At 35.0% G+C, this 12,143-nt stretch overlaps 1 protein-coding gene across 2 annotated transcripts in view; it reads right to left on the bottom strand.

Moving 5' to 3' along the window:
* The window catches only part of timeless (timeless circadian clock), a 42,220-nt gene that overhangs the window by 2,261 nt on the left and 27,816 nt on the right, over window positions 1–12,143 (bottom strand). For both annotated transcript variants that reach the window (XM_056468186.1, XM_056468187.1), the window contains exons 19-26: window positions 11,184–11,269; window positions 10,981–11,101; window positions 9,322–9,404; window positions 7,975–8,123; window positions 5,110–5,341; window positions 4,959–5,027; window positions 2,172–2,290; window positions 1,435–1,666 (exon numbers count right to left, since the gene is read on the bottom strand). In XM_056468186.1, the coding sequence (XP_056324161.1) occupies window positions 1,435–1,666; window positions 2,172–2,290; window positions 4,959–5,027; window positions 5,110–5,341; window positions 7,975–8,123; window positions 9,322–9,404; window positions 10,981–11,101; window positions 11,184–11,269 (1,091 nt within the window). The remainder of the gene's footprint in view (window positions 1–1,434; window positions 1,667–2,171; window positions 2,291–4,958; window positions 5,028–5,109; window positions 5,342–7,974; window positions 8,124–9,321; window positions 9,405–10,980; window positions 11,102–11,183; window positions 11,270–12,143) is intronic.

The following is a 12,143-nucleotide window of genomic DNA, read 5'->3' as shown; positions in this document are numbered from 1 at the left end:
GAGGGTCCTTTTCTGCTGGAGATACTGTTGCCCTAAAAAAACCTAAAAAAGTTAAATAAATAAATAAAACTTACATATACCTCAGGAAGAGTGTAACTAGGGATAGGTACCGAAGCTCTGTACTTTATCGGTCTCGGTCTCTTTATCGGATTACATTATGAACGACCGAAGTATCGATAAGATCTAACGGTTAACCGTTCTGCTATTGGTCCTGGAGAATTATTCCTGAATAAACATTACTTACAGTAGCATAATTGAACTGACCGGCCTTTTCTAATTTGCGATATTTGACATTAGTCTGCACATTTGGCAATCTCACATGAGAAATGCTCGTGTTTCCACCCAATATTACAACGGCTAGCGCGTCACAGTTTTCGGCTGTGCGCGCACACTCAGTGGAGGCTCGCGCTAAGCGCACACACACAGCTCGCGACACAAGACTCACGCACACAGCTCGTAAGCTTGCGGAGTGGCGGACAGAACCAAACAGGTTGGACACCGACAATGCCCGTTGCAACAAATGCAACAAGTTGTGTTCTTGTATAAGCGAAAACGCAAGCAATCTGGCTAGGCATCTTTCAATAGTGCATTAACTGCAGAAAGACCAATTAAAAGTTTTCCACTGCCTAGCTAAACAATCAACATCGTTATGCTAGCAGTCAGTCACCTAAGGTCTCTAGAAATTAGTATTATATTAATAGTTTAATAAACACACATTCGGTTGCATGGAAAACAGCATTTTTTTCTGCAGTAGCCTAAATAAATCTTAAACATTAAAAATGCTTTTACATTACTGTATTTACAAATATAGCCTATGAATAGCCTAATAATAAACTATGCTTATTAAGAAACGATAAAAAAAACGACTTATTTTTACATTGTTAACTCCCAAAACACCATTAATTCGTTTATGTGAATGTGTTAATGAGAAATCTTCAACATGATCTGATTATTTAACTGCATTTTGCAACTCAAAGAGGGTATTTTCAGCTGCAGGGAGCACAATAAACCAAGAAAGATCCAAGAGACTGCCAGAAAACAAACATGTTGATTTTTCTCCAGAAGAGTGGTTAAAAACAGTCATTTTCCTTCAAATCATTGTGCATTCTTTTACAGGAAAACTTATATTTATTTGTTTTACAATTATTGGTTTGGTTTTATTTTACATTAAAATTGTAATAATAAAATAAAGTGTTGTTAATTTTGTTCAATTTGGGTTTTTTTATTATAAAAAAAACACTACAAAATGTACCGATAAAAGAACCGTTAAAGTACCGAACCAATAAGTATTATCGATAAAAGTAGTAATACCGTTAAAACCTTAACGATACCCATCCCTAGGTATAACAGAAAAATGTAGCGGTTTTAAAACCTTGACTTTTCCAAAAACTGTGAAACTGCTTATCATTCCACGCCTAGATGCTGCATGCTTACCTTTTGGTTTAGCGGAGGTATGTTTCCTCTGGCGGGACAATAGCAAAGCTCTCAGTGCTTGAGCTCTCATCTCTTGATTATCATTATCATCTTTATCTTCATCCTCCACAGATCTGCTGTCCTTCTCCTCAGAGTCTCCTTCAGCTCCAGTCTCCTCCAGCGGGTCTAAAGACGCTGCTAATGTCCTCAGCTGATTCACACTCAGACTGGAAGAAATCCTCCAGAAGGTCTCCTGATGAAGGTAAATTAGATAAAACCACGAATACAAACCGAATTGTCGATTAATTGCACAGCCCTAATATATACAAATAAAAATAATGAAATAAAATAAAAATATATCAAATATGTTAAATCTAAAACAACATATAATATATTGTCTATTTTTATTTTCTATTTTTATTAAATTTTCTGCTGTGATACGAATTTCGATTTGGGATTAATCAAATCTTAAGTCCTATTGGACACAGTCTCTCCTTGCTTTCAAAACAAACAACAAAAACCTATAATAATGAAATAAAATAAAAATAAAACTTAGACTTGCAGACTTAGTAACTCAGAGTTGTCATTGGATTTATATTCTGCGGCTTCTTTTATCCTCACTTGTAAGTCGCTTTGGATAAAAGTGTCTGCTAAATGAATAATGTAAAAGTAAGCTAACTAACTAAGCTTCTGAAAACAAAGTATGCTAAAGAGAAATAATATTCGAGACTGATATGCTGAAAATTCCCTAAACCAACCTGTCCGTCTGAGGGTGTGCGGATGCCAACCGCACGCAGAAGTTTCTGGAAGGACCTGTTCTCCATGGCGTCCTCGTTCTCCTCCGTCAGAGGAACCAGTGCCACAGGATGAGAAACACCTGCAGAAACGGACGACATATTTATTACATGACACTGCTCTCTAAAATGCTCGATTCTGATTGGTTATTTACAACATTGAAGAGTCAGTTATTTACCAAAAGCAATGGTGATCTATAGCAACACTGTCAAATATTATCATCCCTGTACTTGAGGCAGTCAAGTGCACACAATTATTTCATAACATCTTCATTCACAAACACGATCAGTTATGTCTTCATTAAAGCAGTAATAGGAGTAGATTAGATGTATGACTCTGTACTCTATACTAGATTAATTATGTTAACCAAAAAAATTAATTGCTCACTATTTTCATTGTTACATTTTTGTTGTACTTGTTTGACTGTTTAATATTGAAGATAAAAGGCGAAGAACTAGTGTGATTGATAATATGTTAATTAAAAATAATTCTAATAATTTTATTTATTCAACATTCAAGTTATTTATTGAATTTACTTGATAAAATATTGGTTCTGTAGGGTGTTTTTCGTTATAGACTTTTATTTTTGCTGGAAAAACAGAAATGTGAATGTGAAATCTGAACCTAAATGTACCTTTAATAATTGAATAGAAAATACATACAGCACATGTTAATCAGTTAACTAGGGTGGTAAGTGTACGCTAAATTCATTGTTCTGTATGAATCTCAAGATTTTGTCACGGACCAGTTCAGTATGTTAGGGAGAAAAACGTAAAATATAATATTGCTACTCATTTTATTATTATCATAATAATATATAAACTAATAATATTAATTACAATAATAATAATAAATTAATGATAATAAACATCTGTGAACAACAATAGTTAAAACTATTTTAAATAAAATGATTGAAATAAAAATCCTTCATATATTAAAGTAAAACAGACGGAAACAAAAGTTGTACATTTAAATGATTCGCTAATAAAAATAAATCAATTTTTAAAAAAGTAAGCAAAATTAAATTCTAATTTAAATAATAAATAAATAGAAATGTGCAATATGAACAAACAGATTTTCAAAAAAAAAAAAATCTAATTTAATAAATTTTTACAACATTTTCTGTATATGGACAGAACAAAAAATTATTTTCTAATAAAAATAAACTAACAATAAAGAAAAATTAAATTCTCATTTAAATAATAAATAAATAAATACACATTAGAAATGGGCAATATAAATAAAGTGATTTGCTGTATGGATGGAAAAAATTGGAGTCTCCAATAAAAATAAATAAATAAATAAAAAGTGTTAACTTATAAATAATAAATAAATAAATTCAAATTTGTAATGGGTAATATGAATAAACATATTTAAAAATAATAATAATTCTAGCCATTTTTACAACATTTTCTGTATGGATAGAAAAAAAAAAGAAGATAATAAATAAAAATAAATAAATAAATAAACCAAAAAATTTTAAGTAAAATTAAATTCTCATTTAAATAACAAATAAATACAAATTAGAAATGGGCAAAATAAACAAAACGTTTTTTTTTTTTTTTTAAGTAATTCAAGCAATTTTTTACAACATTTGCTGTATGGATAGAAAAAAACAAGTATAACTAAAATAACTAAATAAATATAATAACTAAATAAATAAGCAAATAAAATAAATAAATATAAAAGTGTAAGTAAAATTAAATTCTCATTTAAATAATAAATAAATAGAAATTAGAAATGGGCAAAATAAACAAAACGTTTTTTTTAAAGTAATTCAAGCTGTTTTTACAACATTTGCTTTATGGATAGAAAAAAACAAGTATAACTAAATAAATAAAATAAATAAATAAGCAAATAAAATAAATAAATATAAAAGTGTAAGTAAAATTAAATTCTCATTTAAAAAATGAATAAATATATTCAAATTAAAAATGGGTAATATGAACAAACTGATTTTTTAAACTTAAAAATTCAGGCACTACAACATTTGTTGTCTGTACGGATATAGATCTGATAAATCTGCTATACAAATCAAAATAGCTTTGCGAGTGAGAAAATACATCAGTTACTTTTAATCTGATATTTATTCTTCCTTATTCAAAAACATGAGAAAAAAACATGACACGCTGTTTCTTAATATTCAGCAACGGTCAGCTGATTTTCATCAGAAATGTATTTTTTTCTTTGTTTACTGGTAATGCAAAAACCAAGATCATTTTTAAAATAGCAACAACTGGATTCAACTGAAAGCAGAAAGTCACATACAGCTAGAATGCCTTGAGGGCGAATAAATCATGGTAAAACTTACATTGTAGGGTGAACTAACCCTTTAACCCTCATTTTTCATTCATTCATTTTCTTTTCGGCTTATTCCCTTAATTAATCTGGGGTCGCCACAGCAGAATGAACCGCCAACTTATCCAGCATGTTTTACGCATCCTCTTCCAGCTGCAACCATCTCTGGGAAACATCCATACACTCATTCACGCACACACACACTATGGACAATTTTAGCTTAGCCAATTCACCTTTAGCACATGTGTTTGGACTTGTTGGGGAAACTGGAGCACCCGAAGGAAACCTTGGCTAACACAGGGAGAACATGCAAACTCCACACAGAAACGGCAACTGGTCCAGCCGGGACTCGAACCAGCGACCTTCTTGCTGTGAGGTGACATCGCTACCTACTGCGCCACCATGCCGCCCTAACCCTCATTATAAATCACTTTATCGCTTTTAATACTCACCGTCCTCCTCGCGGTCATCTGCGGTTCGGTTCAGTGAATTCTGCAGCCACAGGACAGGCCCGGACAGACCTGCTCACACACAACACACACGGACCAGTCACAATCCCAGCCTTTATTCAGAGAAGAATCAAAATCAAGCCCAATTCAGCACCTTCTAGCTGTAAAGTCTGGACCATCTTTCTCAGGCTGTGAATCTTCTCTGAAGAAATGTCTCCGCTTGTGCTCTTTTGATGCTTTTTGGCTGATCTGACAATCTGCTCCTCATAGTGTTGTTCATCTTCCTCTTGATCAGATTTATCGTCATCATCCTCATCATCCTCTTCTTCATCCTCGATGTCCTTCTCCTGCATCTCTCCAGTCATATCAAAGAACTCCTCCTCTGTCTGAAATCAATATAAAACATATGTATGCTCCTTTACAAAATGCAACACTCCATGTTCCTCAGAAAAAAAGCGGTGCAATTCTCAGTGTTCCTCATTCAGGTGAGTGGGCTTGACAAACCACCTGTAGGCAACACTCTTTCCTCTCCATATGCACCAGACACTCTTATAAACAGTCCACGTTTCTGGGAAAACATTGTGCAATTCTGAGTGTAGGTGAGTGGGCTTGACAAACCACCTGTAGGAAACACTCTTTCCTCTCCATATGCACCGGACACTCTCATAAACACTCCATGTTTCTCAGTAAAAATGTGCAATTCTGAGTGTTCCTCAGTCAGGTGAGTGGGCTTGACAAACCACCTGTAGGAAACACTCTTTTCTCTCTATATGCACCAGACACTCTAATAAACACTCCATGTTTCTCAGTAAAAATGTGCAATTCTTTGAGCGCTTTGGCCTGTAATACCTTACCCTTTTCCCCAGGAAGCTTTACCACCAACCCTGTGGTCGTCGAAACTCTAAAAATCTGGGCGCAAATAAGACGCAACTTTGGCTGGCTCACCCTTCCGTTATCAACCCCTATTTGCAATAATCATTTGTTTATACCAGCTAAAAGTGACTCAAATTTTATCAGCTTAGAGAAAAAGGGAATACGAGAGTTGGGAGACTTGTATATTGAAGATTTATTTGCAAGCTTCAACCAGCTGATTTCTAGATTTAGTCTAAATCGATCAGACTTTTTTCGATACTTCCAACTACGTGACTTTGCAAGAACACACACAACTTCATTCCCACATATCCCAACACCCAGCGGGATAGACTTGATCATTAAAGCCAAAACCTTGACAAGAGGCCGTATTTCATATTTATATAATTTACTCTCTCCAACTAACGAATCTGTCCTAAACAAAATTAAAATGGATTGGGAATCAGAACTTCAATTAAATTTCTCTGAAGATTTCTGGGAGGAGGCCCTAAATGCTGTAAATTCATCATCTAGTTGCGCCAGATTATCACTAATACAATTTAAGGTCCTCCACAGACTACACTATAGCAAAGAGAAACTCTCAAAGCTCTATCCGGACAAGTTAGATAATAAATGTAATAGGTGTTCACAGACCCCATGCAACCTCACTCACATGTTCTGGTCATGCCCCAAATTGTCTGAATTCTGGCGGTTATTTTTCAAGGCAATCTCAGATATCTTGGACATTAATCTAAACCCAAATCCTCACATTGCTATTTTCGGAAAACCCCCAGATGATTTTCATGTCACAAACATTCAAAATAATGTCATCGCCTTTTCCTCCCTAGTTGCTCGCAAAAGAATTCTTTTGATGTGGAAATCGCACCAACCACCCTCAATCAAAGTTTGGCTACACGACATCTTAAGTCTTTTGAAATTGGAGAAGATTAAATTCTCTCTCAGAGGCTCATCTCACAAGTTTTATACTCATTGGAGGCCACTACTAGATTATTTTGATGATTTAACACCTCTGGAAGTGATTATTTAAGAAGTCATTTTATGGTCGGAATTATTATTATAAATTTTTTTTTTTTTTTAGTCTAGCATTTTTTTTTCTCCGGAACTATCATGCCCTAAACTAGATGCATCGGTTCAACCCCAGCACAACTAAAGCTATAATAACCAAGAAGTAGGTAGCACATTATTATTGATGTAACAAGCTAATGTATTTATTTTATTTATTTATTTGAAATGATTTATATATTTATCTCAAATTGTATTATTATCATTATCTTTGTTTTATTGTTAATATTTTATTTTTTATTTTTTTATTTTATTTATTTATTTTTTTTTTTTTCTCTTCTATTACTCTGTCTTCTGTTATACGTTTTACAAGAAAAGGGGTTATGTTTATGTATGGGTGGGATGGGCGGGGGGTGTTGGGGTTAAATGTTTACAAAAGTGTTCAAAAAGAAAAAAGCAAAAATTGGACATTTGTATACAACAAATGCTATCCACTTGTGTTCAATAAATAAAGTTTATAAAAAAAAAAAAAATGTGCAATTCTGAGTGTGCTTCATGCAGGTGAGTGGGCTTGATAAACCACCTGTAGGAAACACTCTTTCCTCTCCATATGCACCAGACACTCTCATAAACACTTCATGTTTCTCAGTAAAAATGTGCAATTCTGAGTGTTCCTCATTCAGGTGAGTGGGCTTGACAAACCACCTGTAGGAAACACTCTTTCCTCTCCATTTGCACCGGACACTCTCATAAACACTCCATGTTTCTCAGTAAAAATGTGCAACTCTGAGTGTTCCTCATTCAGGTGAGTGGGTTTGACAAACCACCTGTAGGAAATACTTTCCTCTCCACATGCACCAGACACTTTAGTACAAATACTGTATTATAAGAACTCCATAATTTAATAGTATTAAATGTCAAGGCATTTTTATATTCTCGCTCTCTGGCACTACTGTTATTAAATGGCACAATGTATACAGACCATACTATATATTATGCATGATTTTGCATTACAGAAATGAGATCTGGGCTGGAGAGAAAAGTTGAACATATTGCTAGTGTGACCTGGACATGTCTACTCTAGATTAATCTCTGCAGTAAATTCCCCATATGCTACATAGCATTTATTTGATGTAGATGGACGCACCATTCCCGTGCTCTTCCCGTGAGCGCCGCGCTGTCTCTTCTTGTAAAGCTCTTTGCGGTCAGACACCAAACCCATGCTGAGGATCTTGTCAACTATTCGTGCTCTTGAACGCTTGGCTGTGATCCGCTTCAGAATATTACCAAGCACATCTATGAGCAAAACAGAGAGAGGAAATCAAGGCAAGGTAAAGTAGAGATGATTCATTTTTTTCCAGGGTATTTTTTACTTGTGGTTGTCATATATGGGACTGTTTCACACACCGACTCTACAAATTTCCTTTCAAAGCTTTCAGTAAAAGCAAAGAAGTCACTTTAGGAAAAAAAACATCACTAAAAGTAATAATAGTTCCAGGTATTTTGTTAAATCCAATAGCCGCATTTCCACTATCGGGCCAGTGCAAGCCAGGGCTTTAATCGGGCCAGGCCGGGCCAATAGCTCGGGAGGTTGAGAAATGAGGCCGAAATCATGTCGCGTTTCCACTGTCGGGCTAGTTGCTCGCAGCGCGTCACGCAAACACCGCCCCCAGAACGTCCCCCGAATCAAACGTCACACAACCCGTCACACAACCCGCCCACTTCAGCGGGAACAAAAAACTCAAATTATAACCACAAACACAACCTGGCATCACTACGAGAGCTGGAAGATGGAGAACACCGAAGCGATTGCTATTTTACTGTTTGTGGTCTGTTGGTGTAAGGCCAGACAGCGATCCCTGGATGAGGACATTCGAGTTCGGCGGCATTTACTTCGAACACAGATTTTTCTTAGTGAGTTGATCAAGCGCGATAGCAAAACAAATGTAAGGGAAGAAAGCATCTTGTCCGCTCTTTACCTGACAGGAAAACTCCGCCTTTGTATGTAACCCCGCCCCGAAGCCCCAGTTGGCCCTCCTTGGCCCAAGGTATTCGGCGGGCCGAAAAAGGCCGGACGCTGGCCCCAAGGAAGCCCCGCTTTGGCCCGATTACGCCCCGGAAGTGATAGTGGAAACGCGACTGGCCTTGGCTCGCCCTGGCTCGCTCGCTTTAGGCGCGATAGTGGAAACGCGGCTATTGATCAGCTGTTTATTATTATTAAATTTTATTATATTATTAAATATAATTTATTATTAAATGTGATTAAATCTTTATTCAGTGAAGTAATTTGAGAAAGATTTATTAGATTCACTGAAACGAGTGATTTTTTAACAACTATAAAAAGATGGTGCTTCAGTGATTTCTCTTATACTTATGACTTGATTTCATTTGATTTGAGAGAGAATTTTTAAAACAAAAGTGTTTTGAAATAGTTTTTAATCAAATATAAACGGATTATCATTACATAAATAAGACACATCATATATACACCAACCATCAGAGTCTTGAAAGTCCTCAAAGAGCCCCTGAAGTTCTTGCTCCTGTTCTTCAGTCCAGAGGACAATACGAGTACCTTTCCTAATCAAATGCATTAAAAAAAATAAGAATTTCAAAATTAGTGACTCCAAGTAATTAAATAATGTTTCCTATAATATTCGGAACCACACCCTTTTTACCCCTTTGTTAGCTTTGAGAGAAGCGGCAAAAGAAAGCCCCGCCCCCTACTCAATATGCAGTCCAGTTGGAAGTACATCAACAAACTGAAAAAAAAAGTTTCAGCAATTTCCATTAAACTATTACACTAATAAAACATTTTATCCTTACTATTCGCACTAAATACATGTTTAATCCGTATATCCTGCATTTTGCGCTCTGGTGATTAGTGAACACTACATAGAAATGCATGGCAGCTTTAATTTAATGATTAATACAAGTTAAGATAAACTTAAAAATAAGGAAATAATATTGTAATTTCACTAGAAAACTTTGTGGCCATTCACAGTGTTTTCAAAATAGGAGTCCCGCTTGTGTGGTATGTTTAATAGTGTATATGCGGAGCTAGTGTTTCTTCTCATACTGATAAACCTCCGGTGAATGGTTAATGTGACTTTTTTCCATTTTTTACAGTTCCTTTTACAGCATCGATGTTGTAATGCAATTAAAATACAATCAGTTAAAAAGACTTTGGCATTGATTTAGTTGCTTAAGCGTAAAACGAGACAAAAATCCGTTTACTCGCACGCACCCGTCAGAATCGTCAGGCTAGAGCAGAAGCTCCATTGAATATACTGGGGTAAAATAAATGTTCATATTTTAAAGACATGGTGGGGGAAAATGTATTTTAAGGCAGTGCTTCTTGTACAATCTGAAACCCACTTTATATCGGATATCACTCAGCCAGTGGAGATCGCTGATTTATAAAGAAAACAGACATTAAATGCGCTGATGTTGTAATGGCATGCAGTTCACCGAAAGCACTTAACCCAGGCTACTGACAAATTAAAAGTCTTAGAAGCTTAGATAAGCTTAAAAATAAAGGATAAATATTGTTGTGATCTCACTAGAAAACTTTGTGGCCAATCACCCTGTTTTTAAAATAAGAGTCCCACTTGTCTGTGTTTAATACAAGCATAGATGAGCTTAAATAAAAGGGAAAAAAATATTGTAATTTCACTAGAAATCTTTGTGGCCAATCCCCGTTTTTAAAATAAGAGTCCCACTTGTTTGTGTTTAATACAAGCATAGATTAACTTAAATATAAGGGAAAAAATATTGTTGTAATTTCACTAGAAATCTTTGTGGCCAATCCCTCCATTTTCAAAATAAAAGTCCCACTTGCATATTATGTTTAATACAAGCTTCGATACACTTAAAAATAAAGAAAAAATATTGTTGTAATCTCACTGGAAAACTTTGTGGCCAATCAAATGCCATCTGGGGTGTGCATATTAATGCTTTGTGTGGAGTCTGTGCTTTGTTTAGATTGGGCTCAACTCTTAATATTTAGTTATGTCTAGGTATATTCAGAGATTCATTCAATGACCCTTTTAAAGTATTAGTAAAGGCACTGATGTCATTTTAAAAGAATCTATTTAACAACAGTTTTGAGAAATAAATAAAAACTAATAATATCCAGCTCTAAACAGAATCATACTTCTCTTTCTTTAAATCCTTCACGCTGTCCACCAAACCCATAGACACCAGGTGTGACACCACTTCACGCCTGGTGCGGCTGCTGCTCAGCAAAGGTAATATCGTCTCGATAACATCAGGCACTGAGGAACAACAACACAGAAAGATCGTTCAGATAGAACCAAACGACGAAATGACAGACACTGAAAATGAGCAAAACACCACCTCCAGAGTCCTTGTGCTCTTCATACAATCGCTGAACCTCTGCTTCTTCCTCTGGAGTCCACTTGGCTTTTTTCTTAGAGCCTTCCCTAATGAGGCATGAATAAATAAACACACAATAATGACACGTATAAATAAATAAAAAAAATTACTTCATTCCAAACAAATTTCCACCAACACCAGTAGTTTGGTGGTAATATCTTGGTTTGAACTTCTTGATTCTGTCGAATAGACTGTATTAATAAAATAGCTTTACAGTACTAAAAAAACAAACAAACCAAAAAAAATGGCGTCAGTGTAGCTTTCATTAATTACTTGGTTTACTTGATTTTCTGCTATAAATCAACTCTTCTAGCTGAAGCTAGGCAATGTTACATCATTTTGTAATTAGCATATGTAAAAACCCAAAACATTATAGTACAGCAAAAGTGACAGTTTGGCTTTCTCCGATTTTAACATGACTGTTTTAATTATTTTAACACTAGCGGAAGATTGTATATTTACCACTTGAACCGAGTCGGCTACATTGATAAAAGCCTCAAGACCATCAAAATTACATATATTGTCTGTGATAAAACGAGCAGAATTTAAAGGCAGGGGCTTTCTAGTAAGAATTAACAAAGTCTGAAAGGTCTTTACGATTACTGTACGGAACAATAACATACTGATTTATGGAGTGAAAACCAATAGACTTGGCAACCCTAGCTTGACCCTTGCAAGATTAATAATGTCAAACAAGGCATCTGTATTTTTGTTGTTTTTTAACCATGTAAAATTAATCAATGTGTTATTAACACATAATTCAACTCTACATTATTAAAAAAAAACATCAAGTCTTATTTGGACATGGGTTTCTGCTGCCTTTTGATACAAATTATTAGTACATTACGGAAGGGTGATAAATCAAAATTAAATCACAAACCCTATTGAGCGAAGCTATTTTTGTCATGCACATCTTGTCAG

This window comes from Danio aesculapii, chromosome 11, assembly GCF_903798145.1.
Source record: "Danio aesculapii chromosome 11, fDanAes4.1, whole genome shotgun sequence".
Taxonomy (NCBI): domain Eukaryota; kingdom Metazoa; phylum Chordata; class Actinopteri; order Cypriniformes; family Danionidae; genus Danio; species Danio aesculapii.
This window is presented reverse-complemented; position numbering and strand designations above follow the sequence as displayed.